Below are 19,150 nucleotides of genomic sequence, written 5' to 3'. Positions count from 1 at the left end.
CCATGAACATTTTCAAGTGGAGGTGCAGATCCTTTGGAAAGCTCATAGTACGTGCACCCCCAGCAGCCTGGAGACCAGAGGCTGAAGACCACTGTATTTGATAGTCTTTTAAAAATACTGATATTGTTAAACTGGAATATTAATTACATGTTAATCCGTGTAACTGCTATAGGACACTAAAAAGATCAATGTTGAATCAGAAGGCAAACCATGGATTCCATTTTTCCTCTGAAGAAGTGGATTTTACACACAAAAACTCATCACCTAATAAATTTGTTAGTCTCTAAGGTGCCACAGGATGGCTTGTTATTTGTGAAGCTACAGACTTAACATGGCTACCCCTCTGAAACTACTCTTGCCTGGTTTACACTAGATTGTTTTGGGAAATATCTCATCCTTTTGCTCCCACTATTGTTAGCAAAAGCTGGAGCTCTGGTTCAGAAGGGACTCAGGTGAATGTCTGCAATTTTACCACTGCATCATCCAGACTTGCTCTGAGCCAGTTTAGACATAATTGTGAAAACACCACTATAAACACCAACAGAGGTGTACTGGTGGTAATGCACCAGGAAGAAAATTCCCCAAAACAGTCTAGTATAGATATTGCATACCCCTGACATTCTTTCACAGCCCCTGCCATGGCCAGACCAGAATATTGATGGACAATCTCTACACCATACTCCCATTGGTATTCTTTTCTGGCATACAGTGAGTGCCAGGCATCATTTAGGCCTTTTACTGTAATGGAAAATATCTACCAGAGTAGCCACAATAGGATGACAGTGGTGTTGACTGCAGATAATGCCTGGGCTATAATTTGGCTGTGTTCTCTACACTAATGAAAAACAGAAAACATATGTAGTCCTCCCAGGAAGCACAGAATGCTAAAATCCCACAACTTTAGCAGATAAACAAATGAGTAAGGGAAACAGCAACAATAAGTAGGTCTATCCATTTACATGTACCTGCTCACAAGTGATCTTGCAAAGAAAACTGTGTCCTAGCTATGAGAAAGGAATCCTTTCCATATGGCTGCCACACCTACACAGAATATGTTGCCCAGGTGCCCCAAGATAAGTAAGTTATCAACTAAATGAAGACCAAGTCATATGGTTTAATCCTAATACTCTGAACCTCCTCATCCCTTTTGCCAACATCTGTAAGCGGCACTACACATCTGAAGGAATGCTAAACTTCTAAGAGAAGCACCCTCACTGAAAAATTGATGTCAAGCTGTAAAAGTAATAGCATTTAAACAACTGCTGATTTTGACAATGCTGATCGTTAGGTCTCATTATGCTGTAGCTAGCTGGATTCTGAGTGTTGAGCTGGCCCTACTGAAATTCAGAAAGTTAGGATAAGTATTATTTTTCCTGAAGACACATTTTGGATTTGTCCACAGATACAGACACAGAAAACTGGCTAGGGTCAAAGGCAAATGTTTTGTAAAGCACCTGTAACAAAAATTATCATCATGACCCTGTTGGCTGCTCAGATTAATCTCTACAGTGAATTTATTTTTGGCCATCAGGAAAAGTTTTCTTAGCAATATTAAGAAGTCCTTCTATATGCCTACATATTCTCTAGGTTGGACTTGCATTACACACAAGCTACAGGTATCTGAGGAAAGTTTTGTCTGGAATAAATGACCAGTTAGAGATGGAATACTTTCTGTGGACAGCAGCAATGACAATAGGCTAATCCCACAAGTGTATTTCCTATGGATGTTCCACAAGGCGTCTGTCTACTTCAATCACACAGTACAACTACATTTTAGGTATTCTGGGAATTTGTAAGTGAGTAGCAGGAATTTATTCTGATGTACGAAAGTAAAAAACCCACAATCTTTTACTAAGAAATATTACAAATAAAAAAGGACTCTCAGTAGTTCAGACTGACTCACAAAAAACACAGAGGAATCTGCAAGTACGTAAGGATTAAAGCCCATTGATGTGTCAGCATCATAACAGAACTTGCAGCTTATGTTCTCAAATATCTACAGAAGAATTTGTGCAGGTAATGAGTAAAGTGAGTTAGGAGTTACATGGCTGAGTCACATTTAACTCAGTGAGTTACTGACCCTTAAAAATATATTTGTCACTTCGAATACTCTAATAAAGAACTTTCTGAATTGGAGTTCATATTCAAATTTGACACATTAACACATGGTATGAACAGACACACCAATTACCTCCTGCATTACAAGGACTGTTTGCCTTCCTTCGATGCTCAAAATTATCTCAGGCAGAACACTTAACATCCCCCATCTCTTACCCCATTCCTTCAGTCCTAAGTACTTCATTTGTCAGTTTATATTGCAAATTTTTTTTTGTCCTCATACTTACAAATGTCAGTCTGTATTGGAAATGAGATTGATCTGAGAAGTAGATCTGTCCCACAAAAGCTCATCACCGAATAAATCACTTTGTTAGTCTTTAAAGTGCTACATTTCTGCTGTTTTGTTTTGTTCACGTACAGGCTAACATGGCTACCTTTCTGTTACTATTCAACATGCAAGGCACTACATTTAGCCGTTTGGAATGGAGATCTATGAACTATATGAAAAAACTTGCTCAGATGCAGACAGACATCTTTCTCTCCAAATGCAAGAAGATGGACATCATACCAAAGGGACTGACGGTGAAAAACCATTACAATCAACATACTACACTGATTATAGTGAGAAGCTATGCCACACACTCTCTAAGAAACTGAGGAACCACTTGATCAGCATCCCGTACAGCAAGCAGGAAAGGATCACGAATGACCAATCTGAACTTGAAACTTTCATCAATAATCAAGCTTCCATGCAAGACACCCCAGAGTGGGACTTTTCTATAATACACACTTCCACTCCCTACAAAAAAGAAGGGACAATAAACTATCTAAATTATCTAAATAAACTGTCTAAATTACTTCATACCTCAGGATACTACCATTACAGCAACTACAACACACTTGATAATATTGTTCAGCTTTCAAGCTACAAACTGAACTCAGCTTAAGAGTCTCTCTTATCCCGAGGTCCTCCTTTTTGCCCCACCACTTTCACGAACCTAATACAATTTTGTGGTGATCTCGAGGCCTTCTTTCATTGCCATCTACAAGAATACTTCCAACACACCAATGAGCATCAGTCTGACTCACCAGTTCCCCCTTACCAATACCAAAAGAAGAAGAATTCTATGTGGACTCCCTGTGAAGGTTGTAGTGACAGTCTAGATTTCTATGCACAATGCTTCCGCAACCGTGCACAGACTGAAATTATACGCAACCACCACCAAATGAAACACAATCTCAACTGTGCTGAACACTATACTGTCCAGAGTCTCAAAAATAACTCAGACTTTATAATCAAGCTGGCTGACAAAGGGGGTGCTGTCATCATCATGAATAAGTCAGACTAGACGAATCTCCAGCACCACATTTTACAGACCTCCTTCCTCAGGTCCCACTTTAGAATTCCAAAAGAAACTACACCATCTACTTAAAGAACTCCCTGCCTCTGCTCGGGACCATATTCACTCAAACACACCATCTGAGCCCCAACCTGGATTATTCTATTTACTGCCTAAATTCCACAAACCTGATAACCCAGGATGCCCCATCATTTCACGTATTGGCACCCTTACTACCTGACTGTCCAGCTACGTAGACCCCCTCCTCAAACCCTACACCACTAGCACTCCTAGCTATCTCCGAGATACCACCGACTTCCTGAGGAAATTACAAAACACTGGAAACCTTCCTGACAGTTCCATCCTTGCCACCATAGATGTAGACGCTCTCTACACCAATATTCCACGTGAAGATGGACTTCAAGTGATCAGAAATACCATCCGTGATGTCATCACAGCAAATCTGGTGGCTGACCTATGCAACTTTGTTCTCGCCCACAATTATTTCCAATTTGGAGACAACTTATACCTCCAAATTAGCGGCACTGCTATGGGCACCCACATGGCCCCACAGTATGCTCCCATTTTTACGGCCAACTTAGAATGACGATTCCTTAGCTCTCGTCCTGTTATCCCTCCTTTACTTACACTACATTGATGACATTTTTATCATTTGGACCCACAGTAAAGAGACTCTGGAAGAACTGAGATTTTAACAATCTGCAAACTAACATCAATCTCAGCCTTGACTATTCCACATGAAAAATGCATTTCCTGGATACTACAATACAAATCCCTGATGCCCACAACGATACCACTCCTTTACTGGAAACCCACTGACTGCTACACTTACCTACATGCCTCCAGCTTCCATCCAGCACATACCAAATGATCCATTGTTTATAGTCAAGCCCTTACATACCATCACATCTGCTCTGATCCTACTGACAGAGATCAAATACTTCAAGACCTCTGCCAAGCATTTATAAAACTTAATTACCCACCGGGAGAAGTAAAAAAACAGATCAACAGGGCCAGATGAATACCCAGAAACCAGCTACTTCATGATAGGCCCTAGCAGATCAACAATAGAACACCACTCATCACCACCTATAGCTCCCAACTCAAACCGCTGCAACACATCATTAAAAACCCACACCCATTCTAGATCATGATGCTACACTCCAGAAGGCCCTAGGTGACAGGCCTGTCCTCTCCTATAGACAACCTCCTAACTTAAGAAAGATTCTCACCAGGAATCACAGGCTACACTACAGTAATACTAATCCTGGAATTCTTCCTTGCAACAAACCCCGCTACCAACTTTGTCCACATATTTATTCTGGGGATTCCATCACTGGACCTAACCATGTTAATTACAAGATCAAAGACACATTCTCCTGCACTTCAAACAAGTCAATATATGCCAACAACACCCTGCCACTATGTCCGTTGGACAGACTGGGCAAAACTTTCGCCAAAGAATAAATGGACACAGAGCAGACATCAGGAATCTCAATACGTATAAGCCAATCAGTGAACACTTCAATGGAGTTGGCCATTCTGTTAAAGACCTGAGAATTTGTGTCCTAGAACAGAGAGAATTTAAAAATAGATTACAGCAAGAAATTTCTGAATTGGAATTCATATTCAAATTCAACACGTTAACACGTAGTATAAACAGAGACACCAATTACCTCACACATTACAGGGACTGCTTCCCTTCCTTTGATGCTTGTAACATCTCAGGCAGGACACTTAACATCTCCTACTCCCTACCCTTCTCCTTCAATCCTATGTACTTGATTTGTCAGTTTTTCTTGCAATTTTTTTTTTGTCCTCTGTACTTATAAATGTCAGTCTGTATTGGAAATTAGATTGATCTGATGAAACGGGTCCGTCCCATGAAAGCTCATCACCGAATAAATCTTTATTTAGTCTTTAAAGTGCTACATTTCTGCTGTTTTGCTTTGTTGGTTTACAGACTAACACGGCTACCTCTCTGTTACTAATAAAAAGCTGTAATACTTTATCATAATTCTTAATGTCACAAGTCAGCTGTTACATGTGCTTTCAGTAAGAAGTAGGGCATTAAAAAGACCATTTAAATATCACTCAGGTGCATACAGTACAAAACAACAGCCAAGGCTGAAAGACAGGTGGCTATATATGGCTTCTTATGTATCAGCATGATAACAAACAAGATGTTTAATTGTAACAAAGAATTTTACATGTATATTGCATCCATAATGAGCACTACGTGGGACTTTGTGGAATCATTATGTCTATGAAGAGAAGGAGCAGTTTTTAAAGCTGAACAACTCATATAATAAATTAAGTACATCCTTTTTCATATCGTTTTTGATCAGTGTTTTTTATAGTTTTTATATCAGTTCTCTGATATAAACTTATTCTAAATTTCCCTCACTTTTTCTGTATCATCTATTCTGTGTGCACATGGGATTTTCTCAAAATAGACAGAATAGAAAAGGGAAGTTCCTATGTTATTAATAGGTCATGTACAAATAGTGCAGCATGAGAGGGAAGCAGCAGCAAAGTGAATGCTGAAGAGTTTTGAAAATAAATATTTTTCAAGCAGATGTGTGATCAGCAGTTGTATGCAACAGAAACTTTCTGATGCTTTTAACTTTTGCTGTAATAAAGATACTATACTAGAAGTATTACAGGCCTGTCTAGCTTTTCCCTATTCAATTTGTTGAGTACAACTGCAGAGAAAAAAGGAGAAAATAGAGAAAGGCAGAAGAGGATAAATTGCCTATGAAAAATTAAGTAACATGGTGGGCAGACTGGAGATTGTGGATAGTGGAGATTGTAACGAGACAGATGATTTTAAAAAGTAACAAAACGTGGTTGTGGCTATTCCTTCTTAAGGTCTGATCACTAGAAGAGGAACAAATTAAAGAGGCAGGTTTGTTCAATGTTTTTCCTCCAAACTATCTGAACTGATATTCAGCACTTTAGCAAGTGAGCATCTGCAATAACTTGCAATTTCTTTCCCATCTCTCTTCCAAATCCTTCAAAAAAGTAGCAGGGAAATTAAGCATACAATAGAAATAATAATGATCCACTGTGGCTATGTCTACACTACATCGCAATTTCGAAAAGCTCCCTTTTGAAATCCACTTTTTGAAAGAATGCCTTTCGAAATTGCGTGTCCACACACACAACATAGCTCGAGGTCACAATCCGCTATTTCGAAAGATTGACTCAGCATTCTGAAAGGGAGAATCTACACAGCCACAGCTGCTCTTTTGAAATAATGGGCCAGGAAACTCCACGGACGGGTTTGCATGACTGCTGCCTCCTTCCCAGCTCCCCAGGGCTTGGAAGAGCCATCTCTCCCCCAGTATCTCCCTGTCCTGTATTTGGGAAAAGGAGATATAGTCGCCCTACGCAGGAGTCCAGGGAGGGGAGGCTGGGGAGGGGGCCTGCATGAGTCTGGCCATGCACTCATGGACGTGTCCACCTTCCACCCCATACTGATCATCCGGGCAATAAACATCTTCCTCCTTTGCTGGGTTGTCACCATCAGGAACCTGGACATCACCTTCAATGGATTCATGGAGCTGGGCTTCCCAAACTGCCTCTGCGTGCTGGATAGCAAGCACATTGCCATCCAGGCCCTGGACCACAGCTCGGGCACTTTCACCAACAGAAAGGCATACCACTCCATGGTCGTCCAGGCCCTCATCAGTGCAAGGGGACAGTTCATGGACATGTGCATTGGCTGGTCAGGCAGGGCCCATTATGCCTGTGTGTTCAGGAACTTGTGGCTGGGGTGCAGGATGCAAGAAGGGACCTACCGCCAACCACAGGAGGTCCTAGTGGGAGACCTCATCATGCCCCCCAGATTGTGGCCAAACGCCGCATACCTGCTACACCCATGGTTCATGCAGCCATACACAGTATGCATGGACCTGTTCCAGGACCTTTTTAATGCACGCCTGAACATATGCGGCACACTGTGAAGCGGGGATTTGGGTGCCTCAAAAGGCATTTTTGCCTCCTGAAAAGGTTGGAGGTCAGCCTCCCAAATGCATCCGTGGTGGTTGTGGCCTGCTGTGCTCTCCACAATATTGTGGAGAGTAACCAGGACCCCTTCAACCAGGGGTGGGCTGCTGAGACCAATGCTGGGTATAAGCAGCCACCTGCTGCCCCGTGCTGCCAGGCACAAAGGGACGGGGTGCAGGTCAGAGAGGCCCTTCACAAGGCTTTGCCTGGGGCCTACAGTGACCCTTCCCCCAGCCACCCGCTCACTACAAACCCCCTCTCACCCCCCACCCCTCACCCACTATACAAGAGGGATATGTGAGTAGGGGTGAAATTTAAACTATTTGCTAAGAATCAATAAATGTCATATACAAACATATAAACAAGAACTTTACACTATTTACATGGGGGGACTATATACAAGAGGGATCCTGGGGTGGCATTGGGAAAGGAACTGAATCTGTCAGAGGGTGCTGGGGTGGGGGATCAAACTTGGGGCAGGAGGGACCCACTCTTCCACTGGGGTGAGGGCCCAGGAGCCGCAGCAGATGCGGGAGCCCCTACTGCCCCAGATCTGGGGTCCCCATCACAGGAGGCAAGGAGGGGATGGCAGGGGACTGTTCTGTCCTGGGTGCTGCTGGCCACAAGCCACTGCCCCAGCATCACTTGGGTGATGGGTGGGAGGACAGGCAGGAGCAGGGCCCCGGGGGAACTGTAGCGGGGCTAGCGGGGGGTTGCGGGTCAGGCTGGCAAGGGAGGGGGAGGTTGGGTGAGGTGGGTGGCCACAGCCTGGGTGAGGGTGTCCAGGCTGTCAGCCACCCACACTCAAATCTCCCACTCCATCACCAGACAATCCTGGAGCATGGCTATCATGTCCCGCAGGGCCACCGTGTTGGCAGCCACCTCCTCCTCCCCCAGTTGGCGATGGCGGCTGGCCCAGCAACAGCTCCACATAGGCATGGGACGAGGTGAGGTCATGGCCTCCTGGCCCTCAGCTCCAGGGTGCTGGCCTCAGTCAGTCTCCAGACGGCGGGTCTGGAGAGACGGAAGGGAACAGTGGGGCGGCACACGAGTCCTGCATCCTGACCCAGGGCACCCACCTTGCCCGCCCCATGTCTGGTGACTGAGGGGATACCAGTTGCAAAGGGGTCTCTGCAGGGTGGGGCTCACCCTGAGTTCAGTCCCACCCCCCAGACTTCTCTCCCAGAGTGTGCGGGATGTGGGGCTGTGCAGGAGTGTGGGCGCTGAGAGCCATGCAGGGGTGGGGTCCCCCTCCCCAGGCCCTGGGACATCCCAAATGCACACTACCTACCTAGCTCGGCTGGAGGGGTCCAAGCTGGATGACCCAGAGGGGATGGCGATGATGAGGGTCCCATCACTGGAACCCTTGTGATCGCTGCTGGCCTTAGTCTCCTGTTCCCTGGTGTGGGGGATGGTGTCTCCCAAAGGTCCTGCCTCATCCTCTGAAGCCTCCATCTCTCCCTCAGGGTCTGGGTGCAGGTCTGCCGTGTCTATCAGGTGCTCCGGTGGTGCCGCGTGTTTCGGCCCTAGGAGCTGGCTGAGTTGTTCATGGTGGGGGCATAGAGTGGCTCATGCTCCTAACCACCTGGCTGCCATCACCAGTGCAGCAGTACGCCTGCCGGTGTTCTTTAACCTTTGACCACACTTGGTCAGGCATGCGGCTGGGGTGCCCCTGGCTGATGCGGCCTGTGGACAGGCAAACAAAGGCAGCCACATTCCAGTGCCAGACCCCCTCTTGCCCTCCCCCCAAAGACCAAGGAGGTTCTTTGGGAGGGGGAGCTTTTTCAGCTCCTGGGACCCCTGCCTAGACTCACTAGAGGACCCTGGAGGGCACGGGGCTCCTGGCTGCTTGCCATTGCCACCAGGTGGTAGTTTTCACAGGTCTGTCTTTGCGGGAGGGCATGCAGCGGGGAGCTCATGCTCCCCCTGCTGCTAGAACGCTCTCAGGTTCCTACCACAGATTGCTGGGTGGCTACGTCTTTAAACACGACTGGCAGTAACCACAGAGCCCGGGCTGGACTAGCCAGAGCATCTCTGCACTCCTGCAGGCTGGTGACATGGCAGACCTGCTCTTTCGAAAGAGTGGATCATGGAGCATCCACACACATCCTATTTCAAAATTTTACTGCAAAATAGAGTGCCCCTCCTCTTACGGGAATGGAAGAACAACTTCAAAATGCAGGCTCTGTTGCCTCGATTACAATTTAAAAATAGGGCATAACGTGTAGCCACTCCATGGTGTTTTCTGAAACAGGGCCTTATCTCTAAATTAATTTCAAAATGCATTGCTAATGTAGACATGGCCCAACACTGAAAGATTAAACTCTCAAAAGGTAGAAAATTCCAAAATACAGGTTGCTGACAGTGTTACTGCATCTATATAACACAGATGTACTTATATCATTCTCTGTTAATACACACAAAGGCTGTTTCTACAAACAGCCTGAAATATGCTAATAAGGCACATATGTACATTCCCGGCACCTTATTACCATAAGGTCACATGATTTGGATACCTGAAGACCATCTTCCAGACTTCAAATCACGTGACCTTATCCTAATGAGGCACTGGAAATTTACATACATGCCTCATTAGCATATTTTGGGGTATATATTAGCATGCCACAAAAGTGGCATATGTAGAAACAGACGAAGTTACTGACGTATGGTACAAAAACACGTCAAATTAACACTTCAATAGCAAACTTACTTGTTTTAATTTCCTGACTTTCAGGTGCTTAATTTTACTATTAAAGTTTTTTTTCTATTGTATGTATCACATGATGTATACAGAATAACACAGAGAAGAGCTAGAAATACGAATATATTTTCATTGTTTTAGATTTAAGATTGTGACATGGGAAAAATGCCAAATAATTCAAATATGGCATCAATGAATATGCATGATACAATCTAATATCAATCCTAATGTAAATGCACAAAAAGCAAACATCATTCTGGAATGCGCTAACAGGAGTGTGGTAAGCAAGACATAGGAAACAATTTTTCCACCCTGTGCTGATTAGGCCTCAACTGTAAGACACCACATTTCAAGAAAGCTATGGAGAAATGCGAGAAGGTCCGGAGAAGAGCAACAAAAATGATTAAAAGTCTAGAAAACATGACCTATGAGGGACTAGTTTGGAAAAGCAAGACAAAGTGGAGATAAGAGCTTCCAAGTTCATAAAAGGTCATTACAAGGAGAAGGGAGAAAAATTATTCTCCTTTACCTCTAAGGGTAGGACTAGAAGCAATGGACAAATTGCAGCAAGAGCAGTGTTGGTTGGACATTAGGAAAGCTTCCTAACTGTTCAGATGGTTAAGTATTAGAATAAATTGCCTAGTGAGGTGGTGGAATCTCTATCATTGGAGATAGTTAAGAGTAAGTTATAAAAAACATCTGTCAGGAACATGGTGCTTGGTTGTGCCCTGAGATCAGGCGACTGTATTTGACACCCTCTGATGTGTCTTCCAGTCCTACTATGATTCAATTTTGATACTCCATTTTGATTCAATTTGTCAAAAATACTTGACTTCAGAACCTGAACATTGCCTTGTTTATCCTGAACGTATATTTTCATAGCTATATCTGCCATATCCATACAGGTCTGTTCAGACAGATGCACTGTACATTAATCAATTTTTACTCACAACAGATGTCTAATCTTACTTATTGCAGATTCCTTTATTAAACTAATATTCTGACATTTAAATCTGTTTCCGTGTCTAGAAGCCTCAATATGAAGAGATACGACAGATGAATGAGTTTATCTCCAAACATATTCATACAACATTATTTTCTCCTCATTTCCATGCCTACCTAGTATCTCTCTTCAAAATATCAAAAGCAGTTGGATATGGGTGATTAGCTGCAAACCACAACTCAAAAAAAAAAACAAAAAACTCTATGGGAAAATTAAAGGAACAAAATGTAGTACAAGCTGAACCTCTTTCATCTGGCAGCCTCAGGACGTGACTGGTGCCAGATGAGAGAATTTGCCAGACGATGGGAGGTCACTATTTTCTAGCACATTACCAACACTTCTACTGCTTATTGGGCTCTTACAGCAGATCTACACTAGAGCGATCTGTCGACAGAAGTTTCTGTCAGAAAATATCTTCCAACAAAATGTCTGTAGACAGATTGCAGCCAGACTTCCAAGTGGACTGGAAGAGTGATCCTCTCCATTGACTGCCTGGCTGCTCTCTCAACAAAATGCCCAACTGGAAGAACAGCAGACAGGGCTGCTTGGCGTCCCAAAAGCCATCTGTCAGTCCACAGAGGGCCCCCCAGAACGCCCAGACTGGCTTTCTGTTGACAGAGGCATTATGCCTCATGGGGGAGGGGCAGAATGCTATCAAAAGTGCTGTGTTCAGTCTAGTCAGTGTCAACAGAATGCGGCTTGGGAATATGCTCCATGAATTTTTGTCAACAGAACTCTCTTGTACAAAGTCTTAGAAGATGCTTGCAGTAAAATTACAGCTAAATAACAGCACAGAACACAGAGCCAGGACTGGTGGCTGTGAAGAAACTTTTTGGGACCATGGGAAACTTGGCCATACCCATGATAAGTGGACATCCAGCTAACTAAAACCATGCTGGATTACAGAGTTTGCTGGATGAGAGAGTTTCAACCTGTACTCAAAATTACTAATGTCTAGCTAATGCACCCAAATTTATTTCTGAGGGATGAATAAAGGGCATTTTAGATTGGTTGCAGCAAACAGAAAAGAAAATTAGTGGGAAAAAATGAAATGGGAGGCTCAAAAGCATGAATATTTAAACTAACAAGTTCTGTAATTTTAACGTACTCTATTTATTTTGTTTGGCTGTTTTTACTGTATTCTCTGTCTTGGCTAGTCTGTTATAGTAGGAACTTTTGTCATCCTGCTCTGGTAACGCAAGAGTAAAGGGATATTCAATGAACTTCAAGGGAAGAATTCAAAACTGATAAATGAAATACTTCCTCACAAACTGCATGACTGGACCAATTCAACACATTGCCAGAGTCACGGAAGCCCAAAACCTAGCAAAATTCAAAAAGGGATTAATATTCATGTGTCCATAATATGTACTTTTGGAAGAGATCTTAAATCTCATGCTTTAAGCCTTAAATCATCTACTGATTACAGATGAGGATAAGATCTAATGAAGGGAACAGATTATCCTCCACCCACCTATCAAGTTCTATACCTTTTGCTGAAAGCTATTACATGGCCACTGCTGAACCTCAGGTTTGATGCAATGTGACAGTTCCTATGTTTGTGTATCACACCTCCAAGTCCGCCTGAAATAATCTGAAAGCAAGATCAGATTTAGTAGGACAGGTCATTTTTAAAAGAAAAGATGCCAATTCTGCAACAGCTACTCTCAAAAACTTTTATTTAACATTCCTTTACCAATAAATTAACTGAAGCCAAAATACCCAAAAGTCACATAGACAAAAGAGATACATAAGAAGATATAAAGATTGAGATGCTTTTCCTTCACTTCTGAATTACAATGAGGCCTTACCCATGTTGAACAGTGACAGAAAACAACAGCTGACAAACGAGTCTGGAACAGATGCCAGTTGTCTTTCATTTGTTTTACAATTCAATCAGCAGTAGTTCTGTAGCACTGTTTTTAAAAGCAGCATATCTATATACTTATTTGGACTTCACATCAGTCAATACTGTTTCACGAACAGATTAAACATTTTTTATATCAAAGTTGTTTTGGTTCAGGGTTCTGGACCTGATGTAAACAGTTTTATATGTATTTGTCTGGCTTTTGAGTCTAATATATACCTTAGCTAGCATTAAAAAAAAATCCTCTTCCATTTAGAAGCCACAGACATCCTTCCAAGACTATTCACAAACACTGATGACATTGAGTAGCAGAGGACAATGTAAATTTAAGCACTATACTTCTTTAAATTGCTGGCTAAAGTTGAATTTCAATTAAATGTTAACATTAATTTTAAATTGTTTTGACTTTGTCTCATTAAGTTGCTTGACTAAATTGATTTGATTACAAAACAGCTATTTTGTGGCACAGAATGTGGTGTTGCAATACTATACACTGAGCACAAATTAAAGTCTAATATTAACTAGGCTCTGCACACAAGATGTGTAATTGGAACAAAGATTTTAGAAAACAGCAAATATCACTGTACACAACTCCCATGCCTATCAGTTACTTGTCAACTTCAGTAAAAGATATGTGAGTTTTGTAGTACAAAACATGAAATTCTTTAACATGTTTAACAAGTCAGTGGTCAGCATGCTTTGTTAAACTGCACTGTAGTAGAATTTAGCCTACATAAAATAGGTATCAAAATTAAATGTGTAAATTATAAGGATAGCTGGAAGCCTGAAATAAAGTCTTAAAAGTTGCACAGAACAAGAGATGCAGACTACAACATTGCTTGGTCACTCAGTTTACAAAGGTGTTTGCTATTATTTGCTCTGCATTTGAGTGTGTTAAGGACTGAAAACAAACACTCAACATTCAAAACTTCATAGTTCTACTGGCTTTTAAAAATAAAGTAATGATAAAACTATTTCTTCAAGGAGCATGTATATTTCAGCTGTGATTGGCTGCCTAAGAGTTCCTTTATGCATACCAGTACAATCATGTCCAGTTTTGCCATTTGTGGATAACGATGACAAGACACAAAAGCATGCGTTAGCCATAAATAGCTCTGGCTAAGGGAGGATTGCTCACACTGAGCAGATCAAATTCTCTATAAGGAGAGCAGTATTTGGCTTTTAGCCAAACCATGTCCCTGATGCAAGACTCAGTAGTGGAAAACGCTTTCCAGTTCTTTTTGCACAAAAATTAACAAGTAGAACCATTCATTCAAGATACTTTGTACACTGAGTCAGTTTCCCTGGAGCATTTGTAGAAACAATGAAGATTCAACTATTTAAATCCTTTAACTCACTTTTCTGAAGGTTAAGATCTTCCTGCCACTACACATCAGATTGGAAACAATTGTTACAGACACACATTTCTGGCATGCAGAACTTCAGGAGAATTCAGGTAAAGAAACACAAAGCATAGCTAACAAATTCCTACACTGTAAACTTCAGATACAAATGAGTTACGAATCAAACACACTCTAATAATGGCAACTTGTTTACTTAAATGATTATAAACTGGGAACAGGTCCTTTATCAAAAGAGAATAGAACAGTTAAATTACTGTAAAAGGATGTCAAAATTATGACTTGGGCACAAAAAACATTACTGAAGCTTAGATTAATGACTGTTTATCTTTATAATACTTTCCACAGAAGTTAAGCTATTCAAAATATGCTTAATTTAAACATACTCCAAACTGTATTTTCCAATAAAAACAAGGCAACATTCTGTAATAAGCCACAAGTTTTATTGCAACGTGGCCACTTCTTTTTTTGATTTCAAAAACAATGTTCCATTTAAGGCTCTTTTTATACAGAAACTGCCATCATGACTGATGTTTTACAAAACAACTTTAGTGTTCCAAGACTCACATGGTAAACATAACTCCTACTCCTGTTCAGTAGTGTACATTCAATGGAAAACGAAAGGCATCAGAACAACTATTTCATTTATAAAGATATGCACGTAACAGGAATGAAAACCGAGGTATTACAATTGGTTGATGACACAGTTACAGCAACTTAATTGGCATTTCTTGGGTGGGGGGGGGCGGGGAATCAAACATTACAAAAAAGTGCTTTAAATGCATAGTGTTGTGTGCTGCCATGTCACAAAAATAGGCTTGTCAAGGCAGGTGAGGTGTATGAATACACGAGAGCCTCATGGAACCACAGTCAAGTGCAACTGTAAGTAATACTGAATACAGTCTACCATCTGACCAGTGAACAATACTTTCCAAGGCATTTAATTAGCTTACCCTTCACTGTTTGCTAGATTATTCACATTAACTATCACATTCATTGGACAGGTTGCAAGGAATGCATGCAATGTCAGTTTTGGCTAAGAGTATGACATGAAGGCATTCCTTGGGGTCTACATAAAACTGCCAGGATTAAAGACTCTAATGGCAATCACTGGTAGACAGTTTAATGACATCTCCTTCAGGTCTGTAGAAAGGTTTTTGGTTTTGTGATTTTTTTTTGGGGGGGTGGGGGAGGTTAGTTATACTATTCCAATTGAACGAGCTGCAAAAATGGAAGCTCCTTAGATCCGGATGGCACTTGTCTGTCTTTCTATAAGGGTTTTCCTTCAAGTGAAACTACCACATTGCCTCCCAATTTCTCTCCAAGTGTTGAACGGTCCTTAATATCGTCCAAACCATTTACTTGCCACTCATGTTTAATACCTGAAAGAGAAATTAATAATATATTTGTCCAGTTCCTTAACACTCACAAGAACTATAACTTTTTGCTTTGTGAAATATCAGATAACTGTACCTGTAAATTTCTTTTTAATGGCATCTTTAGAACTTGCATAGATCATCTTGCTTTTTAAAGGTGCACTTTCTGGAGCCCTATAAAGCAAAAAAAGTAATTATTCAATCCGCTGATAGTAGAAGGAAAAATTACAGAATTTTCAGATTTAATAGCAAGCTGATTTCACACACCAGAATATAAATACCAGGTCTTCTTTCTTAGACTCCTTTGTCTCATATGTGGCATCATACAAAGCATATCGGCAATCATTTAAAGGTAACAACTTCACAAAAGATGTGTAGGGGTCCTCCACAGTATCGCCTATATCTCCAACTAATATCTGCTTTGCTTCCTCTACAATTATCTGTGTTTTGTCATCACTTAAGCAGAAAAGAACTGCTTTCTTTCTTTTTTTAATCTCTTCTGGGGTTGAAGATTTCCTTACTTTCATATCATTAAAAACCTTTATAACTTCATCATTCACTGCCACTCCAGAAGCCTGTAAATGAGATGAAGGAAATATTATTCAAGGAAAAAAAAGACTAACGCTGACCACAAGGTAGATAATAGCTGATACTAGATACAAAGAACAAAATTTTACACTAACCCTGAACACCCTAGAAACCTAATGATGGAAGAGCATTGTTCAAGATATAAAACTGTCTAAAATTTGCCCCCCAATTTATTCATATTTTTAATCTCCTTTTAAGATACTGGTTCCAAATAATTGGGCTTTCATAGCATATATCACTTAGTTTTTCCATCTATCTGAATCAGCTGGGGTGGGTTCTTTTGTTTGTTTGGAGGGGGTTTAGTTGGAACAAATGTAATACCAGCAATTCATATCCAGTATTGTCATGATTCCAGTTTTGATGAGTGATGTAAGGCTCTAGAAGCAGTAGAAATGCCCTCTGAGTTGTGTTAACTTCAATGTTATGTTTTAAAAGCTTACTGATTTTACTTAGCGCTGATTAACTAAAAATGCCACTGCAGTTTCTACACAAGAAAGTATGACACGTACAACATTTCTATAGCAGTTCCAAACCATTCAAACCCGAACCTGAAACAGTGCAGAAGCAATATACTTGAGAGAGTTAATCACAAACACCCTAGCTTTTTATTTGCAAGATAGCTAAAGGCATTCCTAAGGTCGCTGGTTTCAACGTATAACATTCTTTATTAAAAGACAGCAGTTTCCAAGGCGCATTATCTTGTTCAGGGGAAACCATGTTAAGTACATTAAAAAACAACCACCCTGCCTCGGTGGGAATATAATCTATAGCTTTTCCCGGGTTAGTTATAAGAAATGCATTTTGTTTGAAGAAATTAAGGTTTTACTAGCCCATCCCCACTATCTGATTTCATCGCAAAATTCCTTCTAAGATTAAGTGCGGCTGCACTGACAGCTCTCACTGCTCACTCGCCATTCCCCCTCCTGAGAGCGGAGACAATGCAGCTCCACTGCCCTCTCTTCCCCTCTGGAAAGCGATTCGGGCTTGTGGGGAACTACAGTTAGCGAGGCAGGGCTGATTGCTGCTGCTGCTGCTGGAAGGCGACTTCAATAGCCCCCCGCCCCGCCGCAGGATGTCTGGCAGCACGTTCCCCCAGCAGTGGGGGAATCAAGCGGGCAGAGGCTCTGCAGCAGCAGGGTCAGCAGCGCGTCCCTCGCCTCCCATCCGCACCGCAGCCGAGGTGCAGACCCCGGCCAGAGCCCCAGCAGGACTGTGTCACTGTGCGCGGCCCCCGCAGCCGCTCGCCTGGGGACTCAGGCCGGGGGCAACCCCCGGCCGGCGCCGGACCGCAGCGACCAGGCTGCGGCTCTAGCGGGACTTCTGGGCCGAGCCCCGCAGCCCCCGACTAAAATTAGACAAAAATGGCCGCCAAAGGCCTCGGGCCTGACCGCCGGGCCGGGTCCGCTCAGCCCCTCGCCCCGCCGAGCCTCCCTCCGCCGGGCCCCGCCGCTGCAGGCCCCAGCACGCCCCGCCCTTACCATGGTGCCGGGTCCCTGTGGCGGCGGCGGCGGCTGCCTGCGACGCTGAGATGCTGCTCGCACAGAGCGCGGGCGAGCCTGGCGGGGACGAGTCACATGGGCGCCGCCTTCGCCCCCACGTGCCGCGGCGACCCGCCCAGCCCACACCGCAGGGGGGAGGGACCCTCGGCGCCTCCGGACTTTGTGAGGGGGGGACGCGCCCTTGGGGCCCTCGTCGGGGAGCCCCTCCCGCTCCAGGGCCCCCCCAGAGATCCACCTCGGCGCACCCCGGCACCTCCCCGGCCCCGGGGCACACCCCACACTCACCAGCTAGTCCCGGGGGCACGTACCTACCCGGGCCGCTAGGGGCACCCACCAGCCCCGCCGTGCGGGGCACCGCGCACAACCCGCGCCCCAGGCCGAGGGCTGTGGCCCTGGGAGCAGCCCTCGCAGCTTCTCGCCTATTGATTCACTTCCCAGTGACCAGCCTGGGGCATCACTCACCAGAGCTCCCCCGCAGCCGCCTACCCAGTGGCCAGGCCGGGGTCCCCTGCAGGCCATCTCCTCCCGTAGCATCCCCCTCTGGGGCTCCCACCACACACCCACCAGGCTCCCCTCAGTCATTGCCTTCTACACCAGCCTCTCTTCCTGAGGCCTATCACACATCTCTTTCCCAGCCCTACAGCCCTGGAGTTGCCCCTTCCACATCTTCCATTGGGATCTTGTCACCCCTGCCCAGGGTGCTGGAACAATTTGTATAGTGGGGTTGGCAAGAGCTGTTGAACCAAATTGTAATCCAGAGGTCAGCAACCCCTGGCCTCTGCACCAAGAGTGGTACCTGAGCCAATTTTCATCAGCAAGTGTGTGGGGGGAGCTCAGCTCTGCCCTCCTCCCCAGGCAGCCAGGAACTTGCTCAAAGTTGCTCAAACTTCCTGTGGCTTAACAAAAGATCAAGTAATGCTGCCAACCACCACCTAAACAGTAAAGCTCTGCATCTTAATGAAACAGTTGTAAGTAGGACTATGAGTGTCTTTAAAAAGTATCACTGGCACTCACACCATACATAGAGGTAAAATTTCAGCACTCCACCTGGGAAAGGTTGCTGACCCTTTCTATAAACCCTTTTACATAAGAGAAAGCATCAGAGATGGAAAAAATACCAAGGAAGTTACTTGAGTAAAAGTGCAGCTACTTTCAATTCTGGATTCTTGAGTACAATCAAAAATTAATGTGTGAGAGTGTATGTGTGTGTACTTTTACTCAGGTAGTTTTCCAAAGGAACAGTGGTGATGTGTATGTAAGTATATACCTCCACCCCAAAAGCAGCTGTACCTTTACTCAAGTAACTTTTGGTTTTTTTTTTTCCA

General features: G+C 43.5%; 1 protein-coding gene across 1 annotated transcript; it reads right to left on the bottom strand.

Moving 5' to 3' along the window:
- Window positions 1–12,796: 12,796 nt before the first annotated feature.
- On the bottom strand, window positions 12,797–17,959 carry CFL2 (cofilin 2). The gene is made up of 4 exons (XM_074996857.1): window positions 17,805–17,959; window positions 16,006–16,313; window positions 15,836–15,912; window positions 12,797–15,744 (listed from the first exon to the last, which is right to left on the bottom strand). The coding sequence occupies exons 1-4, from the start codon at window positions 17,805–17,807 to the stop codon at window positions 15,632–15,634; spliced, it is 501 nt and encodes a 166-aa protein (XP_074852958.1). The 5' UTR covers window positions 17,808–17,959; the 3' UTR covers window positions 12,797–15,631.
- Window positions 17,960–19,150: the final 1,191 nt, after the last annotated feature.

Source organism: Carettochelys insculpta, chromosome 6 (assembly GCF_033958435.1).
Source record: "Carettochelys insculpta isolate YL-2023 chromosome 6, ASM3395843v1, whole genome shotgun sequence".
In the NCBI taxonomy this organism is placed as follows: Eukaryota; Metazoa; Chordata; order Testudines; family Carettochelyidae; genus Carettochelys; species Carettochelys insculpta.
This window is presented reverse-complemented; position numbering and strand designations above follow the sequence as displayed.